General features: G+C 37.8%; 2 protein-coding genes across 3 annotated transcripts; both read left to right on the top strand.

The window, feature by feature from the left end:
- Window positions 1-300: 300 nt before the first annotated feature.
- Window positions 301-8745, top strand: LOC125010658 (deoxynucleoside triphosphate triphosphohydrolase SAMHD1-like). 2 transcript variants are annotated; one of them, XM_047589422.1, is made up of 16 exons: window positions 301-548; window positions 1298-1311; window positions 1484-1644; window positions 1818-1933; window positions 2391-2464; window positions 2835-2996; window positions 3109-3209; window positions 3383-3491; window positions 3577-3668; window positions 3837-3952; window positions 6429-6574; window positions 6824-6895; window positions 6983-7042; window positions 7185-7289; window positions 7415-7551; window positions 7830-8745. In XM_047589422.1, exons 1-16 carry the CDS (start codon window positions 458-460, stop codon window positions 7855-7857), a joined length of 1584 nt encoding a protein of 527 aa, XP_047445378.1. In that variant the 5' UTR covers window positions 301-457; the 3' UTR covers window positions 7858-8745. The 2 variants fall into 2 exon arrangements, with proteins under 2 accessions (XP_047445378.1, XP_047445386.1); XM_047589430.1 differs by lacking the exon at window positions 1298-1311 and having other exon boundaries at window positions 448-548.
- A 4570-nt stretch (window positions 8746-13315) lies between these two features.
- Window positions 13316-22946, top strand: samhd1 (SAM domain and HD domain 1). Its single transcript, XM_047589402.1, has 16 exons — window positions 13316-13623; window positions 13746-13812; window positions 13933-14005; window positions 14363-14523; window positions 16068-16183; window positions 16858-16928; window positions 18553-18705; window positions 18975-19075; window positions 19558-19666; window positions 19775-19866; window positions 19974-20089; window positions 20190-20329; window positions 20749-20844; window positions 21007-21111; window positions 21227-21364; window positions 22015-22946. The coding sequence occupies exons 1-16, from the start codon at window positions 13440-13442 to the stop codon at window positions 22162-22164; spliced, it is 1872 nt and encodes a 623-aa protein (XP_047445358.1). The 5' UTR covers window positions 13316-13439; the 3' UTR covers window positions 22165-22946.
- Window positions 22947-23672: the final 726 nt, after the last annotated feature.

The raw sequence follows: 23672 nt of genomic DNA, 5'->3' as shown, positions 1-23672 counted from the left end.
CATCGATGCTGACTTATGGTAAAGAGCATTAAGGGCTCATTCACTGAATGGACCAGACCTCACACACTCATGGACTTCCCGTGTAGGCGTAGGAGTCAGTGAGTCTATAGGGGTGACATTGGAATTGAACTCTCCTCTCATTTCAGATTACTTCCTGTAAGTTTCTCTGTTGTGTGTTTACCTGCTCCACCCTAATGTGATGCACCTGTGTCTCATTGGCTTCCCTCTCCTAATATTTAGTCTGTGTGCTTCCTGTTCACTGTGCCAGTTCATCTTCGTCTTCTGTCAAGCGTTCCAGTTTTCATATTCACATAGTCTTCTAGCGTTTTTTGACTTTGGATCCGATTTTTGGATTTTGCCTGTGCCTTGCCCTTTTGCCCTGTCTGCCTTCTCTGCCTGACTCATCTGCACCAAACCTACTTCCAAATTAAATTGGAAACACTATTGTTTGTGAGACATGCGTTGGGGTCTGTCCTTTGTGCTTCTCAAAACTACGTCATCTCTGTGGACATCACTGCAAAAAGATGGACTTGAAGATTCATCCACAGGTGAGTTTTCTGGTTTGGTTTGTGTAATTAATGATTAAATGTTATATTTCAGCTAAGATAAAGCCTACTTGTCTTAGTTAAAATACAAATACATTTATATTACTATATACTATATATATATTACATTTATATACTTAAATAAAATCCTTGTTAGTAGTTTAAGATGCCAGTGTTGCTTATCTGAGTCATCTAATCGCAAAATCTAAAAACTATATGTGGCAGCTACAGAGAGTGACAACACCTCTCTGAGAGTTTCACCCAGAGAATTATTTTCTCTCAAGGCACACAGGTGATTGATTGATTGATTGATTGATTGATTGATTGATTGATTGATCAATCGATCGATCCCCGAAGGGAAATTAGGTTGTCACAACAGTCCGGTATTTGGGTACAATAAAATACAACAGAATAAAAAACTGAGGTATAAAAATAAAGACGAAGGTAAAAACACAGAATAGGACAAGGACACTTAGAAAACACAAGATAATATAAATATATATACATGTATTCATATAAGCATACGAACGAGATGAAACACAAAGGTAAAGCAGTGCAGACATAACTGTAGCAGCTAGACCCAGAACATCCTGCATAGAGAAAAATATACGTTTTCCTACGCTGCTACATATACGAAGAAACAAATGTGCGCAAAGTCAAACCTTCAACGATGCAGTGTAACAACAATAACATGAATGACTTCCCTTTCTCATGTGTTCTTTTTTTGTTTTGTATTTCCTCTTTTTATCTAGGCACTGCACCAAAGGTAATATGAGGCCATCATCAGTGAATGAATCACACATTTAAAGTTGTGCATGTTTATTTTCTGTTCAGTCCATTCTGTCTACTACAAATGTGAATGTGAAAGTGAGTCCCGGCTGACGTCTGTGTGAGAAATTCCCTGTGTCTTATTTTATTGTTTTATTTCCTTTCACCAGGTGTTTAATGATCCCATCCATGGTCATGTGGAGTTACACCCACTTCTTGTCAAAATCACTGACACACCTCAGTTCCAGAGACTACGAAACATCAAGCAGCTTGGAGGGGGCTATTTTGTTTACCCTGGAGCATGCCACAAGCGCTTTGAACACTCCATCGGGTACGTCCTCATGGAGACACACCAGCACACTGTCCAGATTAAGGGAAAGACTGATGTGTGACCAACAAGCACCAACTGAGGAAATGAAACCAAAGCAAACTGAAAAATTTAGTAGTGGCATAATCATGTTTACAATGTGTGTGTGTGTGTGTGTGCTCTATTTGTTGACACAGGGTGGCACACTTAGCAGGAGAACTTGCAAAAGCTCTGCAGTCAAGGCAACCAGGACTCAACATAACTGATAGAGACATCCTTTGTGTCCAGATTGCAGGTCTTTGTCATGACCTGGGTAAGTGATACACACCTCTCTACTTCTACATGTATTCACTGATGTGGCAGATAATAACAAATAAAGTCTATTGTGTAATGTGTGCGTTTCTCTTCTTAATGAAGGAAAGAAAAGTTCCCTCAGATGTTGTCATTTCAGTGTTAAATTTACAATGATGCAGTATTATATTTCACAGTATATTGAGATTTTAGATGATTCTTTATCACAGTCTCTTCAAGTCTTTCTAAAAAATGTGGTCTTTTATTTTTTGTAGTTTTGTACATTTAACGGAAACTATCTCATACCATTTTCTTTTTCTTTACTTTTCTAGGCGTATTCATGTAACTTCTGTTGTTTTTGTTTCACTGACATGAACAAAGATGCAGAAATGACCTATTTTAATATCAACACAATACAACATTTATTTATCTATTTTATTTATCTATGCACTTATTTATTATTTTTTTTCCATATCTAGGACACGGGCCCTTTTCTCACCTCTTTGATGGGATGTTCATTCCTGAAGCATGCAAAGGCCAAAAAAAATGGAAGGTTATTATTTCTGTTGTATTTGATGTTTGAGTTAATAGCACAGAACAAAACTGCAGCACAATATATGTGATTGTGTGTGTGACTGTATGTGTGTGTTTTCGAGAAAATCTTTTGAGGAAATCTTGAAGTTGATCCTGACATTGTTAATTATTCCTCTAATGAAGCAACATCAATTCAACACAAAACCTGTACTGTAGAAATTAAATCCACATTATAGTGAAAATAAACTGAACAGATTTGAAGAGAAATTGGTCTGTCCAAAAAGAAGCTTGTACATGTCGTCAGATTTTCCCACACATCAAGTAACGTCAGGTGAACCACTGCATTTTTATTTTTAATCTCTGACCATTAAACTTCTCATTCCTTGTAGCATGAGGATGCTTCTATAGAAATGTTTGATCACGTGGTGAAATCTAATAAACTGAGAGAAGTGATGAGGAAGAAGCCTTACAGCCTGGACGAAAATGATGAAATCTTCATCAAGGAGATGATTAACGGTCCTCAAAAGGATCCTGAAGCAGCTCAGGCTGAGGTACTGTCACTAATAGTAATATAATATAATACTAATACAGTGAAATCAGTCAGTACCATCTGTGCTGCAGGTGTCAGTATCTAACTCCACTATTCTACTGTTGTCTCCACAGTGGCCGTACAAAGGACGCACGAGGGACAAGTCCTTCCTCTATGAGATTGTGTCCAACAAGAGAAACGGCATTGATGTGGACAAGTTTGACTACTTTGCCAGGTGGAGACGCTTTAGAACAATTCACTTTGTGGTGCATAGTGAGGAGCTACTGTGCATTGCTTGCCATGAATAATTAAAATATCGTAATTCTAGTTTTAATTTACATACTAAAAGTTTGAAGAGTCAACATAATACATAGAGTATATTTTTACTCATATAGCTTCTCACTTCAGGGACTGCCACCACCTGGGCATCCAGAACAACTTTGACCACTGGCGTTTCATAAAGTTTGCCAGGGTTTGTGATGTGGAGGGGGAGAAGCGAATCTGCTCCAGAGACAAAGTGTCTACTCCTGATTTTTATCTTCTTTAAAACAATGAATTAACCTGATTATCTGTGACTAAACTATACTTATTACTCTCAACAGGAGGTGGGCAATCTGTACAACATGTTCCATACAAGGAACTACTTACATAGAAGAGCCTACCAGCACAGAGTAACCAAGAGTGTAGAGATCATGTCAGTACCCCTCCCTTGTTGGTACTCTACAGCTATTAGCATGATCTTCTGACCTGCTGTAGCTTTTTTAATTTGATTTATTATTCTTGTATCTATTCTCTTGATGCAGAAACTGTTGTTTCTGCATCTGCATTAATGTTAATATTGTTTGTTGGTTCTGTTGATCAGGATCAAAGATGCCTTCATGAAAGCAAATAATCACATCAAGATTCAAGGTTCAAATGGAAAGATGTTCAAACTTTCTGAGGCCAAAAATGACATGGAGGCCTACAGCAAGCTGACAGGTCAGTGGAAGCCATCTCTTTCATGTTTAAAATATCTTCAGTGTTATGTCCCGTACTATATTTGCATCAATCACATTACTAATAGAGATATAAAACCATTTGGCAGATTTCTGAATTAGTTATAGCATTATCACTACTAGATGACTCAGAAAATCTGGTGCAAGACAAACAAATTCCCAAGCAGTGCAACACAGATTAGTAGTAGTGATGTAAAGACTAAATTCAGGAGTGCTTGAGGTGAGAGACCTACAGAGTCACCAGTGATAGGTGGTATACTATAAATAAACTTGAGGGAAAAATCAGTGTTTGGTGATTGTTGAACATGATGGTAACACTTTCTATGAAGGTTGTATTTATAATGCCCTATGAATGCACTCATAATGTTTTATAAGGTGTCTATAAAGCATTATAATGGTCATTATTACATCTATACATATTCACAAGTCGTCATAACCAACTTCATGATGCATTATGACAACTGGTTATGAATGATTATAATTTTAATCTGAATAGTGCATTATAAATATGTCAATATCTGCCTAGTCACTTGTTCATTTTATGATGCATCATAACTACTTTGCTTTGCTAAATGTGCATCAATGAGTTTTGACTTCGCCTATAGTGCTTTATATCTGTAGTTATAAGTATATGTAATAAAGCTATAATAATGTATACATCTCCCTACAGCACACTTATAAACAGCTATGCAATATCATAAGTGCTATTTGTCAGCGCTAAGTAAAGTGACAAGAATATGACACTATTATTAACAGTTATAAGTTACTATGAGTAATTAAAAGGTGCAATGAACTAAGTCCTGAGTCTGGCATCTTTACCCCATATACACAATATTATAAATGACCATGTTAATATCGTAGGTGTTATTTGTCAGCTTAAGGTAAATTAGTGCAAATGATGTGTTGTGGATATAAGACTATTATAAACAAATATGAGGCACAATGAAATGAGAGCCTGGACAGTAAAGACAAAAGGAAAGCATTTAGTTCACTTTATTTTCATTTAAACCAACACACATAATCAGAATGATTATCAACGCTCTGAGCACATTACACAACACATGAAACACATGAAACAGGCCACAAAAGTGGCACGGCGTGGTCCTAGAGATGTGGCTCTTAAAAGTGCCTTTGGGTTGGTGAGGTGATTCAGGATCAGAGGTCAGGAGATGGTTTGACAGCAACTACAAGAAGAACAGAGGCAAATCTTTAGTGCTCTAGCTGGGTTTGTTTTTATGCAGAAAGGTTTGATTGAAAACACATAAGCAGATCACGTGTTTTTGTTTAAAGCAGCCTAATGAGACATTATGTTACCGCATATCATGCAGGCAGCGCAGATTACCCGTAGGTGGCTTAAACTAGCTAGACGAAAGATACCAGACACGGCTAGTTTTAATTCACAAATTAGATCGTTTTCATATTCTTGCGTTTAATGATTGAAACCATTCAAAACCATTGCATTAATATATAAACGATGTGCTTCATGTGAGAGACAACATACCTGTCCTGAAGAGGGCCCAAAGATTTGCCTCTGTTCTGCTTGTAGTTGCTGTCAAACCATCTCCTGACCTCTGACTGAATCACCTCACCAACACAAAGGCACTTTTAAGAGCCACATCTCTAGGACCAGGCCGTGCCATTTTTGTGGCCTGTTTCATGTGTTGTGTAATGTGCTCAGAGCATTTATGATCATTCTGATTATGTGTGTTGTTTTAAATGAAAATAAAGTGAACTAAATGCTTTCCTTTTGTCTTTACTGTCCAGGCTCTCATTTCATTGTGACTCATATTTGTTTATAATAGTCTTATATCCACAACACCTCATTTGCACTAATTTACCTAAAGCTGACAAATAACACCTATGATATTAACATTGTGCATATGGGGTAAAGATGCCAGACTCAGGACTTAGTTCATTGCACCTTTTAATTACTCATAGTAACTTATATCTGTTAATAATAGTGTCATATTCTCGTCACTTTACTTAGCGCTGACAAATAGCACTTATGATATTGCATAGCTGTTTATAACAGTGTGCTGTAGGGAGATATATACATTATTATAACTTTATTACATATACTTATAACTACAGATATAAAGCACTATAGGCGAAATCAAAACTCATTATGCATCACTATGCACATTTAGCAAAGCAAAGTAGTTATGATGCATCATAAAATGAACAAGTGACTAGGCAGATATTGACATATTTATAATGCACTATTCAGATTAAAATTATAATCATTCATAACCAGTTGTCATAATGCATCATGAAGTTGGTTATGACGACTTGTGAATATGTATAGATGGTAATAATGACCATTATAATGCTTTATAGACACCTTATAAAACATTATGAGTGCATTCATAGGGCATTATAAATACAACCTTCATAGAAAGTGTTACCAAAATGATAAATGGGAAAAGTGAGCTTCCACTTCATTTATTTTTGCTCTGCAGATCACTTGTTCGAATACATACTCTACTCTGAATCTAAAAAAGAATCGCAAGAAGAATCCGAAGAATCCAAAAATCTGAAGGGGGCAAGAGATATTCTAAAGAGAATCATCTCTCGGGATCTGTACAAGTTTGTGGGTGAAGCCCTGGTGTGTAGAGAGGCGTTCATGTTCATTTTGACACACTGTCTGTTTGAGTTTGTTTGTATGAAGTTAGTAAAAGTTTTGTACAAAATTGTAGTGTCAAGTGTATTTTCAGATTTGAGGGAAAATCTGTATCAGTGTGAAAAGACAGACTGAAAACTGGTTCTTTTATAAACTGACACATCAATGTGAATGTCCTCTTGTTAGTGAGTAACTCAGTGTGTCCTCTACCTTTCTCTTCTTACCCTTCCAAAGCTCACGGAAAAAAAAGAAGTCAAAAAAGAAGAAGAAAAAGGAAAAAAAGAAGATGAAAAGCAAAAACAACAGGTTAGAAAACACAATTAAGAAGATTTAAAAACAAATAATAAAAAAATAATACATATTAAGACACATGGTCTCTCTCCTGTCTTTCAGGCTAGTTTGACTCAGGCCTTCGTTGACGCTGGAATTCCACGTGATGACTTTGAAGTTGTTGTGAGTGTTTCATATAATCTCTTCACTACACTTTTCTTCAAATCTATGGTTTTGTTGATTGTAACATGTTTTCTTGCCTTCACTGGCAAATATTCATTATTAAATATAAACACAAGTTTTTCTCTCACACTTCTTCTTTTAGGTCGTCACTTTTGACTATGGGATGAAAGACAAGGACCCTCTAGCTGACACATATTTCTACAGAAAGGAGGATCCTGACAAAGCATACCCAATCAACCAAACCCAAGTCTGAACTACAACAATGACAATGAAAAATGAATCTCTGTGCTATTGTTTGAGTTTGTATTTCTTTGTAATATGAGTTTGGCAACATCTTCATTTACTAACTTATGTTGCTGTTCTTCTTGTCAGGTGCGCAGCTTTCTTCCAGCGCGCTTTTTTGAGAACATCATTCGGGTTTACTGGAAGAACACTGATAAGACAAAACTCAACACTGCCACACGATTGTTTCGTGAATGGTGCGAGAAGAACGGATTTGAAGAACTGAGGTAAGATTTATATCTGGTATGTGAACTATAATATAGATACTGGTTGTTGTCAGGCCAAATGTTCTACTGAATAACAGTGACAAGCTTCAGTTCATTATAATCAATGTGAAGGAAGGAGGAGCAGTTAAAAATGTAAACCTTTCAGAAACTTAGGATGTAAGTTCTATTAGTCTCTTTATGCAGGTAGTTGCATTTTCCAATTGTTGTTTTTTTAATTTTCATTTCATTTTTTTTTTAAACACATCTCACACTGTTTACTGCTCTTCTTAATTTAAAAGGAACTTGAACAAGAAGATGAAAAAGTGAAGCTGAAGATTGAAGCTGAAAAAGGAAAAACAGTGAGAGTGAATGTTAATAGAACAGAAAACCTTCATGTACAAAAACTCTAATGTACTTGGCACTATTTTAATGCCTAAAATAAATTAGAAGAGTACATACACATGAATTATTGCTTATTCAGGCCTGTACTCGCTTTTATAGACCCAGTATATCTTTATTTTAGTGGGATCATCCTTCTCTTGTTTTTAGACTCGCTTCCATTGCAGCTTTATATGACACATATACAATACACAACCAAATCACTACTTTAAAGCATGTTTGTAATTTTGTTGTTGACCATCAGCTGTGGTTTATTAAAATGTCATGTTTGTGATATTCAGGTATCAGACACAGACTTGTTTCTATGTTCTCAGGAACTGTGAGGCTTTTAAAAGAGGTGAATCAAATGTGTGACAGAGTCATTTAATGTGAATATTTAGTTTGTGTTTGGGGTCTAATTAGTGGTTTTTGGTTTTAATGTTAATTATAATATTCAGTGTGTAATTTTATGAAATATTGTGATTTTGGATGGGTTTTCATCACATTCTTATTTGTTACTCAGTCACTGTTCATTGTTACTGGCTTCTTAATATGAAATACAATATAAATAAGAAAAGAGATCATAACCCAAACCATTATATATTACTATCATATCTTCACTGTATTAAATCCTTATAGCTCAGCTCACATATATGTGATTAAGGCATAGTTTGTGTAATGTTGTGTTTGAATCACTGTGTGCAAATTCATTGTAACTCAATAGTGTACTGTGTGTCTAACTGGGAAAGCTAAAAGGTTAACAGAACCTTTGAATTGTACTCCAGTTCAGATGATCAGTGGTGTATGGTTGATAGAATAAAACTCTGTTTCCCTTCACCTTTGTCTCTGTGTCGTTTTCTTATCCCCAGACCAAAAATATAGAGATAGACAGTGTAGTACTTGTATGGTGAGTTTGGGCATCATAAATAAATTGCCTTGATTCTTCTTTTATACCAGTGTAACATGGTTGACTAAAATGCTGTACCAGGTCAAAACTTTCCATTAGTCTGTAGTATCCTGTCCTGTCTATATTTGCAAAGATTTAAAAAAACTTCTGGAAGGAGTTTGATCACAAATTCCTTTCTGCTGCCAGAGACACTATGAAGAAATCGGTTGATAAATTAAAATAAAAGTGCCTACAATATTGAGGCTCAGAAGCTGTGTTAAGTTTCAGTTTATCTTTGCATTTAACAAGCACACATATTTGTCCTGGCAGTAGCAGCATAAACCTCTGATAGAACTAGAAGACAGGATGTATCCAGCTGAGATGGAGAGGTTCAGTGGTGAATTACAGTATGTTATGTTAAGATGAGATGAGATATAATAATAATAATAATAATTATCCCCTTACAGATCCAACACAGAGGAATTCTTTACATCAGATGAGATGAGACCTGAGAAATATTAATTCTGTGGTGTCTTTTTTCTTTCTGAGACCTTCAGTATTCAGTAATTATTTTATTTTTTAGAGATCTCTATTATATAAAGATCTGTCTCTAAGTCTAGTTTTGCCATTTCTATTATTAATCTTTAAATGTAATATAATGGGTTCGATAGTAGTGAGAGACACCTTAAGAGAATTTTTTTCTCATCGCGAAGCGTCTGACTGTCTTATTCCAAACGGCAACACAACTAAACAATAGGCTACCGGTCTTTTTGCTTCATATTCCAGTTCAGTTGTGGCAGAGCTTTGTTCACATACGTGTTGCTGAAGAGTGGAAAGTAAAAAGTAAAGTAAAAAATCTCCAAGCTCATTCAATGTCTACACAGTAATTCACAGTTAAACAAGGACTGTTTCTGCGATAGAGTAGAGCAGACTAATTCTACATGACGCATCTGTGAAAACCATATTTTTGGCTTGACTAGTTTGTCTCATTTCAGTAAGATAAGAGAAACTACTTTGCTTCATAACTCTCAAGCCTGCTGGTGCCTGTTGGAAGAATGGTCCCAGCAACATGATGCTGCAGCCACCATGTTTCACAGTATGGATGGTAGGACTGATGCACCATGTCTGACTTACAGTGAAATGGTTTTCAGTTTGATGACCAAGTAATGCAACTTTGGTCTCCTCAGACCAGAGAAGCTTCTATCAGCTGACCCCCAAGCCAAGCTTGCACATACAGAATGTTATCACTGAGAAATAACGTACATTAGTGTACCAATAAACATTATTTTTAGATGCCAGTGATAATCTTGGTCATTCAAGACAGTAATGTCTGAGGCAATTCCAGCGCCTCAGCTGCACACCGTGTAGATCCAGTATTTTCGGGAGTCTCCTGATTGTCTCTTGAGTCACCATGTAGCCAGCCTGAACGACTGACACAAGGTAAGACCAAATAAGTAATGATAAGGTTTAACCTGGATGTGTCAGTTGGTGCTTTGTCCTTCCGCATTTCATTTTTCAAATTCTACACTGCTTTACTTTTGTACTTAATAACGGTCTCTGAACTCTCTTCATGTCTGTACTCTATGTGTATGTATATATGTACTGTTTTGAAATTTGGTAGCAAGAAGTTCTGTGGTCATGTGTTTGTGGTTATAATGTTATATAGATTTTTTAAATATATCTATGCCATTTCAAATGTGAAATAAAAGTGTCTTTCAAACATCCTTGCAAATATTTGTTTTTGGATTATTTAATTATTAATTAAATTAAATAAATAATTAAATAACAGACACAGACTTGTTTCAGGTTCTCAGGAACTGTGAGGCTTTTAAAAGAGGTGAATCAAATGTGTGACAGAGTCATTTAATGTGAATATTAAGTTTGTATTTGGGGTCTAATTATTGGTGGTTTGGTTTTAATGTTAAATATAATATTCAGTGTGTAATTTTATGCAATATTTCCATTTTGGATGGGTGACTAAATGAGACTTCATGGGACGGAAAATGAAATAAGTTCGTAATCATTTAAACTGAAATAATTTCTTGTAGTTAGTATATTACTATCATATTTTGACTAAACTAAATCCTAATAGCTCAGCTTGGATATATATTAAGGGACAGTTTGTGTGCTGTTGTGTTTTACTCACTGTGTGCAAATTCATTCTAATATGTGTTATAACAGAGCCTTTGAATTGTACACCTGTTGAGATGGTTTAACATCAATACAGAATAAAACTCTCTTTCCATTCCATGTATCCTTGAACTCACCTCACAGCTGGAGGGCACCACGATACGAATAATGAATTTAAAAAATGATAGACTGTCTCATTGTCCATTCCCCCTTAGTCACGCCCACGCTTTATTCCTCAACTGAAACGTATAAGAATAGACTTGTAAAGCATGTGATGTGCTAAGAGGAAGATAAAATGCAATGAAGAAGATGACTGTAATGTCATATTTGATTATAATGTGATATTTGATATAATTGGCATTTAACCAGACATATGTACCTGTAATACTGTGGAAAACACAGAAATAAAGTACATCTAATGTGTACCTCACAAGGTCACATGTGTTTTGATGTAAGGGGGACCTAGTATGTTGAAAATAGTTACACTTACTGCACTTGGATATCAAGTGGTGTGACCTGTGAGGTTCCAACTGGATAAAAGAGGCAACAAAGGCCTTTACAATTCAGAGTTTGTTTTCTGGTAAACCTTGTGTACACTATAACAAGCACTGTGTGCGCCCAGGCCACCGTCCACCATCATACGCGCCTATCTTGGTCCGAGTTCAGTGCCCCTACTGAAATGCTCTTCCACCACCACCATCTTCTGAGGCTTGCTGGGTACAATTACCTCCAGAATGCTTGTATAATGTACCAGACTGTCCATAAACTAAACCATAAACTATGTAACCCCATTCCAATCTTCCTTCCTACGCACACTCATACAACTAGGAACAAAAACAAAATCACTGGCAAAAATAACAAATAAGATCAAGAAGCTTGAGTACTGTGTGCAGAGGACCACAGATTTAGGATGAGGTTGATGATAAATTAAAAATGTCACAAGAAAACACCAAAAATGCAACTCCTATCAATGTATATTTAACTTACTGATTATATTAGATCCGTTATTGTATATTCACTGTACCAACTAATGTAATGTAACCTGAATACTGGGATTATCTATTGTATGTCTATTATGTTGTTGTTATATGTTGTTGTATGTTAAGGATATCTGGCCAATATCTTGTCTGTTATTTGTGGGAAACCGGGCCCCCTATTAAAAGCTTTACATAGCTTCCTTTGGATGCTCGCATTTCACACATTTGAAGAATTCTTGACAGTATATCATGTAAAAGGTGTGAAATAAACTTAATTAAACTAAATGTTTGTTGTTTTGTTTCTTTGTTTTTTAATGCCATAATGTGTTCCAGTAAAGGTAAATGTAGGTAGAAAAAGACCCTTTCATGGTTTGTAAACAATGTGACATATTTCAAGAGCCAGGAAGCAAAAGATCTCAGACACTATAGCTTGATAAAGGTGGTTAGCATATTTCAAGAGACCATTGTGGAGGGAATGGATGAGGGAAACGCATATTTTAGAGAATATGACAATAATACAATAACGTGAGCGGAAACACTGTGGAGTGTAACATAGTAAATGAAACTTCTGCTTGAACACCGGGAAACACACAACTAACGTTGCGTTACCTAGCGATTAGCATTAGCATTAACATGTAACAAGAAACCCCTAAATAAGCATTAACTTAATGTAATTTATTCTAATCCATGATGTTATCCAGGCTGAAAGTGATGATGCCTTACATATTGATCTTATCTGATAAGAAGTCTGTTTTGCCTCCAGTTAACATTGTGACATCACAGTGACGTAAGCCATGAAGGGGTTTATAGAGCTTAAAATCTGTCCATTCATGACTCCATTTAATTCAGAATGAAAATAAATGTAATTCTTCTACAAAGCTGTTAGAAATCAAGCCAACCATTTCCAACAGTAACATTAACATTAATAAATGAGTAGACTACATGTTTTTCGTTAGTTTGTTTGTTTTTTTATAAGTAAACAAAAACAAACTGATTTATAAATGTCACCTCTCCATGTTGTCCACAGCCGCTTCGTGTTACGTAACGCGGGGTTTTGGACTCGAGTCTCCGTCACATTTTGCTCCGCCCTCCGCTTATCCGGCGGAGGAGATCCAGCTGCATCAATTGTTCACGAACATACCGGAAGCACAGTGCAACACTTGCGAAATAAAACACTAGCAAAAACGAAACAAAACAAAAAAAAACGTGGACACATAAGAAGATAAAAGTGTAAATCTGAAAATTAATAACATATATAATATATAATATTATAAATATATATATTTGGGTGGGTGGGACACTAAACATTGCTCTAAAACCAGGCAATGGTTTTAGAACAACGTTAGGGTAGGCTTTTATTTTGAATTAAGTAACCGGACGTTGGAGTTGGGTTACGATTTTAATTGACGCACCCGGCATAGACATAAAACCCGGGTGTTTTCCGCCGCTTTCAATAGTCCCCTTTGCAGAGTCTGCCCGATCGGCTGCTGTATACGGTTGTAACTGCTCGCATCTTTGCTCCGATAAGTGGCCTCAACATGGAGAATCGAAAAAGGGCGTTTGAGGCCGTGTCTGGCCCCAGCGACGGCTTCAAAACGCCGGAGAAGAGAGTGTCAGTTGCCCCTCCGTCGGCGGACTCGGACTACATGCAATGGGGAGTGGACAAAACGTGTCATTACCTCCGAAAAGAAGGTCTCCAAGAATGGGAGAATACGTTTAGAGGTCCGACTTAAATTTGCATGCTTTTAAATCTCCAAGCCGTTTGTTGTCTGGGCTAATCTGTCGCCTGAGTGCGTTGACACATTGAAGCCGACATGTGAATGACATCGTTCTTATAATTACAGAGCAGGGAATCACAGGTGTCGGGCTGCGGTACCTGGAGGATGCTAGCCTGGAGAAGATTGGCATACAGTAAGTGTGCATAAACGTCAAACTGTGCAGCGTGTGGCCTGGAGGAGCGTGACAAAAGCCGGGTTTCCTCCTCTGACGCTGCAGCACTGTGAGCACTGACTTCTTCCCTTTTCTCTTCAGGCGTCTGGGTGACCGTCTGAAGATCTTACACAGCCTCAGGAAGCTGTGGCAGATAGAGGACGAGCCAAAGAAGGTAACAGCACACATCTCCGCTTCATGGCCATAGAAATAAATAAAACATGACAAGGAGCATGGGAGACGTAAAGCATGTCAAAGAGGACTGTTGAGTGCTGTGAAATGAAGAAAAACTACTACCACTGGTGGTACTTTTTGTAAAGTGACCTGAATCCAAACAGGAAAGTTTCTGTATATCCTGTTTCTCATTCAGATTGAACATGATCAATAAATAATGACGAACTGTTATTATTCTGGTTTCTGTCCCGGTGACTCAAACGAAAAATGGTTTTGAACCAATTACTGGGGCAAACTGTCACGTCCTGTTTGACTAACATTAGTCCCGATTGTGTTTCCATTCCTCATCTGCTGCCAGGTGTTTAATGATCCCATCCACGGCCATCTGGAGCTGCACCCACTTCTCGTCAGAATCATAGACACACCCCAGTTCCAGAGGCTACGAAACATCAAGCAGCTCGGAGGGGCCTACTATGTGTTTCCGGGAGCCTCTCACAACCGCTTTGAACACTCGATTGGGTACGTTTGCACTATAGCTGATTGATTTAACACATTATGCTGTAAGACCGCAGTGCATGCACAGCTCATGTAGACGTTAAGTGAAGATGGCAGTGTACCAAGGAATTCATAGTAGCCATTAAGAACTTATGCTTCCTATACATGACGTGTTTTTTTTTTTTTTTGAAACCATCAGTTAATACATTCACTCAGACGCCAGTATTACACTAGTAATCTGTGTCGTAGCTTAACCAGAATAAAAATGTCCGATGTAATGACCTCAGTCTGTTCAAATAAGTGCTTGAAAAGATGAATGAAGTTGAAAATCTTGGTAATCAGCTGCTTTTGATTGAATTTAGTACTATTGGCCTTTCCTGGCAAATTTGACCCATTTTTGAATGTTGTTTAATGAGTTTATATCAGAATCAGACTTACTTTATTGACCCCAGGGGGAAATTAAGTTTTCGTTACAGCAGCTCCTACTGTAAAATGTACCAGTGTTAAGAACAAAGAGCAATGTAGGCAATAAGAATAAGTAAAAGTAAGTAGACAATTGTAGTAAGCGTACACACATCAGTGTAAAAAAAATATAAGAAATATATATAACAATATTTACAAGCATACGTGAACCTGTGTTGTTGCTCTATAATAACATTTAATATGGGCTATTGCACAGCAGGAAGTCATTGCACAGAAATTACTGCACATGGTGAGTCCAGAGTCCAAGAATATATGTACAAGTAGATGCAAATAAAGTGAACATGAGTTGACGAACAATATCAGTATAATTGTGGTTATAAATATGGGTTATTGCACATGGTGAATCCAGAGTCCAATAGTACATAGGGAAATATGTACAAGTATATGAAAATAAAGTGCAGTTATTGTACATACTATGCCGGCCGTCTTCAGAGCGATCAGCTGATCCCTCGCGTAAACAAAGCAGCCATGTGCCTGTTGTGCCCGATAAAGTGAAAGTAGTAGCTCCACTGCGAACAAAATGACTAAAACGCTCTCCACCTGCACATTTGGAGAGGGAAAAAGTTAAATAAACGACCTAACAGAAATAGTAAAAACAAACAAGTTAAAAGGATAGATAAAAATAAGAAAAAGTTAGAAATGGGCAGGAGTGATCATAAAAGGCGGCAAGCACGTTTGCGCATGCGCACTAATCTGTCCATATAAATGTGGTCTACTGCTCACGGGTTATGAAAAGAAGTGTACAGTATGAAGTAATTAGTTGAAAAGAAGCTGGCTAAAAATGCAGGAGATACATTATACTTTAGACTTAACCTAGCATTTACAGCCTGACTAGAAAACGTGGCCACCTGCTGCGCTGTAGCTGTTGTGATGTGTGCAGGGAGTGGGTGGGGCATATAATAAAAGTGGGTTGATGATGCGTGACCATGTTAATCCCCATCTGTTGACTAAAGTCTACGTTTCACTTCCAGTCATGTAAATGATTTAACATTGTTTACGATAGTAGTTACTTTACCTGATGATGTGTGGTATTTTCACTTGCAACCTTGCCTCTAGTAAGTCGCTCTTCTTGTGTGCTGGCACAGGGTGGGTTACCTGGCGGGACAACTTGTACAAGCTCTGAATGCAAGACAGCCCGATCTCTTGATCTCTCGCAGAGACATCCTCTGTGTGCAGATCGCTGGGCTCTGCCACGACCTTGGTGAGCGCACAGACACTGATCTAATACTTAAAATCGGGGGCGATTCTAGGGTCAGAGCTTTAGGGGTGCTGACCACAGTGGGACAGGAGTACGTTTACACCTTGCCTTTAGCATCAACACATATGCCTACCTAAGGCTTAACAACAGCACAACAGCTCCAGTCTAAACTGTGGACAGTGGTTGATTGACAACACACACTTTTAGTTTGCCGGACAGAGAAAAAAATTGTCAGCTAGTAAACTCCCACTGAACATCGACAGTAAAAGTTGGGGTCAACCAAACCTGAAATGTCCAGGCTTCACAGGGGAGGGAGGGGTAAACGAGAGAGGTGGATCATACCACTGCAATGTAAGGGGGCAGTGCTGCATTTCTTCAATAAAATATTATGTTTAAACCACATACTTTCTACTATTTTGGTCATTTTATCACAGACAAGCATCTAAAAAAAATCAGTTCTTATTTTTAAGGCTGCTAGGACAAAGTTTAGGTGTGTGTTGACAACCTTAAAAAGGCGCTAGAATGATAGCAAAGACACTCATTTCCACTGGTCTATGTTCAATAGTGTGGGATGTGTGAAAGTGTAAGATAAGATAATCCTTTAATTTATCCTGGATCAGATCGGAATAAAGCGCAAGTAGCTGAAAGATGACAAACTGTATTACTTCTCTTTCCAGGGCATGGACCATTTTCCCACATGTTTGATGGCATGTTCATCCCTAAAGCACGTCCAGAGAGCAAGTGGAAGGTAATAAACCCTGTGACTCATATCCCAGACAACAAGTTCAATTAAACCAGCAGCTTAGGGGGGAAAAACAAATGAGATCATGTGTGCGGAGTATCAGCCCCAGAGAGACGGTGTCCCTGTTTTATTGAGGTTTCAAACCGATGTTATGATTCATAAAAACAATTTGGCCGCCAAAGAGATGTGACTAAGTGCCTGGAGGTTCACAACAACATACAAGTCCAGACGTGCATAAGAACTCATCAGCGTTGTGGCAATTAGTAAGTTGGTTTCGCCGCAAATCTGAAAGCTTCCAGCTTTCCAGTGCTGTTCTCACACATCTCACCATGTTTTATCTGGTGTTTAGGAACAAACAGAACCGTCAGACTGACTGATAATGACTTGTGCCTTGAAAAGCAGACATTTATTTTTGAAAAATAACTAGAGAAGGATATGAGCTATGGAGCCCGAGCTCCTTTATCTGCTGTACAAAGTAGTTTGCTACAACATAAAGACATTACAAGGCTTCACATCAAAATCTATCGTAAGCGTATCACTCACTGACTGTCAGAACCATATTTTCTACAGCTTGACGTCCCTGAATGAATTACTACAATGATCAGCTGTTTGCAGAAGCTTTTTTATGTTACTTACAATAACTTCCGATCAAGATTTGACTGTACAAAGAGCCTTAATGTCCTTTTAATTGATATTTAATTACTAAGATAAGCCATTGTAGTGTTCAGAACGATAAGAATAACTGATAAGAGACACCAAGCACCGGGTCATTATGCAACATATGGCCGCCGGACCGCCGTCTGCCAAACGTGAGAGATAACACGAGTGTTCACGTTCGTGTTCCGCCTGTAGAAACTCAGATTACCTCTTTCGGTTTGACCTGTAAAATATTATTCCACTTTCGTTTTCACAGTGCGTCCTTGAACTTTCTCACACTGAACTTGTAGAGTACAAATGTTTGTTCGTGGTTTTAACACAATTCACCATCTAGTCGGAGTAATTCTACGTAACAGAGCGAATATTTTGCAAAAGCCGTCTTGTATAAGATCAGCAACACCTGTGGCCATCTGTGATCAATAGACCAGTGCATGAAAAGAAGAGCTGACGTGGCAAAACTAAACAAAATGACAAGTCCAACATTATCTGAACACAGATAAATCTTCTCACACCGACATGATGATCTAGATTCATAAAAACTGTAGAGCAACTGACCACTGAATCAGGAGAAGATCAGCTCTCTGCAATGGTGCTAGCTCCTGCTAGCTTCTTAGCCACACAGCTAACGGTATTTTTGAGAGTAGGACGAACAGACGACTGCTACTAATCATTGTCGTGTTTTTCAAGTGCAACGTTTTGGTCCAGACACAGTTTGCCTTCACTGTCAGTAGTTCTTTGTAGGTTTTGTGGAAAGCTAAGTTTCGTTTTCTTATCTGGAGCTCCATAAACGTCTCTTGGATGCTTATAAAAGGTTTCTGCCATGCTCTTAGTTGCTGCGTCTCTTATCCTGCAAAGTAGGGAGTCTTCTCTGGCACTGATGGGCTTAATCGGCTGAAGATGTAACCTCATTTGGCACGGCCTTGAACAATATGGACCTAGCTTTAATTTATTAATGTGTTTGTATATCTTGCAGCACGAGACTGCCTCTCTTAAAATGTTTGACTACCTGGTGGATGACAACAACCTGAAGCCAGTGATGGAGCAGCATGGCCTTGTGCTGCCTGATGACCTGGACTTTATTAAGGAGCAAATTGCTGGACCACTGGAAATAAATAAAGGCCAGAAGGTACCTGCCATTTTTTCTTTACCAGTATTCCAACGTCTAAAGCAGCCCAGAAAAGATGGGTCGTGGCAGCTTGTTTTTATTTTCCCCCATAAACCTTTATTATCTCAACTGTTGTCCCACATGTAAAGGTTTCCTGGCTAATCCATATTTGATTTCACCTCGTCAGTCATGGCTTGACGTGTACCGAGAGACCCAGAGGCCAAGAACTCGTATGTTTAAACATATATGAACTGTGAAGCTGACTCTGCCGTTGCGCTTTGTCTCTTCAGTGGCCGTATAAAGGCCGTCTAGAAGACAAGTCCTTCCTCTACGAAATCGTGGCCAACAAAATGACTGGCATCGATGTGGATAAGTGGGACTACTTTTCCAGGTTAGTCTTACTGATTTCATTTTCCAAACGTCATATGTTCTATTAACGACTCCTCGCTCTGAGTGTGCAGTAACCCATATTTATGACCAAAGTTATACTGATATTGTGCGATAACCCAAGTTAACTTTTTTTTTTATATACTTGCACCTATTTCCTTATATATTATTGGACTTTGGACTCACCATGTGCAATAATTTCCCTCTGTGCAATAGCCCATATTCAATGTTATTACAGAGCAGCAACTCTGAACACAGGTTCACTTATACTTGTACATATTGTTATATATATTTCTTATTTTTTACATTGATGCGTGTATTCTTACTTATTCTTATTGCCTACATTCCTCTTTGTTCTGAACACTGGTACATTTTGAGTAAGAGCTGCTGTAACGAAAAGTAATTCTAAGTAATTCTGGTTGTGATTAAGTAACTAAGTTAATAACCTGTATTTCCACATTTTTCTCCACTCTGTCTTTGTCTCAGGGATTGCCACCACTTGGGGATCCAAAGCAACTTTGACCATCGTCGCTTCCTAAAGTTTGCGCGGGTGTGTGAGGTTAACGGGAAAAAGATGATCTGCAGTAGAGACAAGGTACTGACTTCGGCCATTGTTTTTTTTTATTTTTTTTTCCAAATATTGAGCATCAGTCCATTCAGATAGGTTGATCACTAAAATACTGTATGTATTTTTATTTAACAGGAGGTGGGCGATCTGTATGACATGTTCCACACCAGAAACTGTCTCCATAGAAGAGCCTACCAGCACAAAGTGGGCAACATCATAGAGACTATGTGAGTAGCTGGTCCTCCCGATTGTAGTGCGCTGGCTTCGATTCAACTCTTCGTGTTTTGTCAGCACGTGTGATGAGACGTTGGCCGCGTTTTTTTTTTTTTTTTAGGATCACAGAGGCCTTTTTAAAAGCAGATCCACACATCCAGATCGAAGGCACGGAAGGGAAAATGTTCACTCTGTCCACAGCCATAGACGACATGCCGGCCTACACCAAGCTGACAGGTCAGGGGATAGTGACGCTGTGTGTTGTTGGCTTGTGTTTAAAGAACAAAGAAGACAAAGAAAGCAACCTGATGTGTTTGTTTTGCTTCATATACTGTAGATCATGTGTTTGAACAAATACTCCACTCCTCTTCCCCGGAGTTGGCAGAGGCCAGGCAGATGCTGCACAATGTCGTGCGTCGGCGCCTCTACAAGTGTCTGGGCCAGACTCATGCGGACAAACCCATGAATGTGACTCCGGTATGTGTGTGTGTGTGTGTCTCTGGAAGACTGTATTTTATTGAACGTGTGATTATTTTGTTGATGAATTCGATTTGGAAATTCTCTTTGAATATAGTTCAGCTAAATTGAGGAGCTTGTTGGTGTAAAAGCATTTTTTGTTTCCGATGTGTGATCTCAGTTCCTTTGATAATCAGTTATGTGTTTATGTTAAATGTCAGAAAATGGTGACAAATTAATTTTGAATTTACTCAGACAAGCATCAAAACCTCACATTTGGAAGTTGCAGTGCTCAGTTAAATTATATCAATTACCAAAGTCATTGTCACAGTTAATGGTAATACGACTGAACATACTGTGTATTTCTAAAAATCCAATTCTCATCTAATGGTGCCAAGAAGGAATTATCTACTGTATCTGCCACTTCTCGTTCTCTAAAGACGATCGTTCAGAGCTGGGAAGCCGAGTTGGCTCGATCCAGCCCTCAGAGTGGCCACCAAGACGTCAGTCTGCAGCCAGAGGACTTTGTAGTTAATGTGAGTTTTACATTTAATTATTGATCGAGTTTCCTACATTCAATTTGTCTGAAGACCCAGAGTGAATTCACTTCACTGGGAGTTCAGTTTTGTTGATCGTCATCTAATTTGATAGGTGGCTCCTGCACCTTCATGATTTTAAAACCATTCCTTCTCCTTCAGGTAATTTGCATGGACTATGGCATGAAGGAGAAAAACCCCATCAACAAAATGCGTTTCTATTGCAAGGACGACCCAACTACACCCATCCAGATACGCAAGAATCAGGTCAGAGCAAAAATCGCAGGATTGAAATTTATTCTCAACTGTTTTGAATTGAAAAAAAAAAAAAACAAAAAAATTTAATTGTTACTGTTTAAATAAACTATGTCGCTCTCGGCAGGTGTCTAAACTTCTTCCAGAACAGTTTGCTGAGCAGCTGATCAGGGTCTTCTGTAAGAAGACGGACAAAAAGAGTCTAGAGGCTGCCAAGAAGCACTTTGTGCAATGGTGCATTGATAAGAACTTCTCAAAGCCTCAGGTACTGTTTATCTGTTACAGTAGAAAGAAGTGAATATTAAAGTAGGCAATCTAAAACGGCTATAATTGGTGGGAACTCATGCTAACATGCACGAGTTAGCAGCCAGCCAGAGCATTTAGCTTAGCATTTAGCTGCTAAAGCAACAAACATTTTCCTTACTTGTTACAGCTAGAAGAAAAGAGGACGTACATTCACCAGTTGCCCAGAAACCTTCCACAGATAGAAATAATTGTGATAAATGATGTTATCCTCATTTTAAAGTCAATTTTATGCCAGTCACATATGTAATACTGTATATAATAAGATGATGATAAAAATACACATTTTAAAGAGCAAAGAACTTAAAATTCTAAAATAAAAATTGGATAGTGTTACACATTCAACTTCTGAATTAAACTTTTGCAAATCACTGTCAGAATGCTTGCAGCACTGTACAGGCTGCAATAGTTTTTACAATTTAAAAAAAAAAAAAATAATCAATAGAGAGAGATGTGAAGTGGAGAAAGAGGTATTCATTTTTTATGGCTGGAGAGTGTCCACATTAATTTGGTATTCAGCCAACGCTGCAGTATCCATCACTCTAATGGCAGTGATGTGCACTTTCAACACTCCCTTCTCAAATACCACTGTTGTTTCTGTTCTCCCGTCAGAATGGAGACGTAATCGCACCTGAGCTGACCCCACTGAAGGCCAGCTGGACAATCGACAACGAAGGCGATGAAGATGGAGGCTCCAAAGGAGCAAACTCGTCTCGTGTAAATAGAGCAGAGAAGAGCAGACAAAAGCTTTTTTTAAGCTAGGGGAAGGGGGAAGGCGTTGCACATTTGGAGACAGAGTGGATGAGACAGTGAGAACTTAGCAAACATTTTATTTTTCTACGGAGTGAGTGTGTTGATGAGCAAAGCGGAGTGGTTTTTATACAAAAAAAAAAAAGATTCAAAAGTTTAAAAAATATATTGATGCGTATCAGGACTTGCACTCAGGGTTCTTATTTTTATATTATTTTACCAAAATCAGGCTCTCGTTAACCATAATTTTACAATTTTAATCAGAGAGTCATTTGAAGTATGCTCTTCCTAATGCAGGTATCATGTATTTACGTGTAACAAAAAGAACAATCGTATAAAAATGGCTTAAAATAAAAAATGGCTGACTTTCCCTCCAATGTTTATGAAGTACATACGGACAGTTCAACACATTTAAAGCAAGCCTTTGTTTTAACTTTGATTATCTGGTGGTTTGGCTTGAATTTCATATTTTATTTTATTTTATTTTTTTTATGCATGGAGTGTGTTTGGTTTTCTCAGGTTTGATTGAATGTGTTTTTTAGTGCTTTATTTATTGTTTCAGTTAAGAAGCTCAGCTCGCTCATGGCTCTCTTTACCTCACGGTTCTGTGCAACATTTGAAATGGTATTTTGGATACCGTTTTAAAATGCTCTCCTCTTACCAAAATATGGGAGATCTCTTTCCGGGGGTGGCTGGAATGTGTATAAGAATATTTTTGGAAAGCACACAAATATAAGATTGAATGTAAAGCAACCAAAGGAGGAGATCCCGTCAGAATAAAACTCTACCACTCAGTTGTGTCCTCCTGTATTTAATTTCATTGAACACTAGGGGGCGTCGCACATTAAGTGAAGACTGCATAAATTAATTTACATCACAGGCGCCTTTAAGAATGTGAATAACCTCCGCTAGTCCCCTATGTACATTAGATGGAAAGAAATTTCTCAAATCAAAAACATTCTGTCATTATTTCAAAACCAAAAGTATAAAGAATAGAAAACTTTAAACACATAATAAAGGACTGGTTCCCAGTTTCTCAGGTCAGGTGCCCATATGAATGTTTTGTTTGTGATATTGACCATTAAAAGTATAAAAATATCTGATATTTGTATAAATACTTCTACAACTGAGTTGCACTGCAAGCAGAGCGGCATTAGGAGGAGCTACAACAACGAATGAAGAAATGTACTCGAAATCTTACTACTGAAAACTGGAGTTGAAGTATTCATCATTAAATAACTGTAGTAATGTGGATATGAAGATGAGAGAATGGTAAGTACTAGCCACTTTTTAACAGGATCATTGTATATAACGTAGCTAGTGTGGAAATCAAGAATCATTTAGTTTAAGGCATTACTGCACACCTTTTTAATTTCTCTGTGCAACACTAATGCAAGTACTCCCACTTCAAAATAAATGCAAATGTTTAATTTTGTCCTATAGAAAAGCTTTTTGTCGCCTTTTTGTTCAGGACATGATATAAAAGTCTTTAAAGTGTGTGCTTAATGTCAGAGGGACAA

Source organism: Mugil cephalus, chromosome 1, assembly GCF_022458985.1.
Source record: "Mugil cephalus isolate CIBA_MC_2020 chromosome 1, CIBA_Mcephalus_1.1, whole genome shotgun sequence".
Lineage (NCBI taxonomy): Eukaryota > Metazoa > Chordata > Actinopteri > Mugiliformes > Mugilidae > Mugil > Mugil cephalus.
This window is presented reverse-complemented; position numbering and strand designations above follow the sequence as displayed.

Excerpts from the sequence above, each read along its gene's own strand:
- samhd1 (XM_047589402.1), top strand. The coding sequence starts at position 13,440 with ATGGAGAATCGAAAAAGGGCGTTTGAGGCCGTGTCTGGCCCCAGCGAC. Across the intron at positions 14,524-16,067 it reads CGCTTTGAACACTCGATTGG|GGTGGGTTACCTGGCGGGAC; the intron begins GTACGTTTGCAC and ends GTGCTGGCACAG. Across the intron at positions 18,706-18,974 it reads AAATAAATAAAGGCCAGAAG|TGGCCGTATAAAGGCCGTCT; the intron begins GTACCTGCCATT and ends TTGTCTCTTCAG.
- LOC125010658 (XM_047589422.1), top strand. The coding sequence starts at position 458 with ATGCGTTGGGGTCTGTCCTTTGTGCTTCTCAAAACTACGTCATCTCTG. Across the intron at positions 6,896-6,982 it reads ATGAAAAGCAAAAACAACAG|GCTAGTTTGACTCAGGCCTT; the intron begins GTTAGAAAACAC and ends CCTGTCTTTCAG. Across the intron at positions 7,290-7,414 it reads ACCCAATCAACCAAACCCAA|GTGCGCAGCTTTCTTCCAGC; the intron begins GTCTGAACTACA and ends TCTTCTTGTCAG.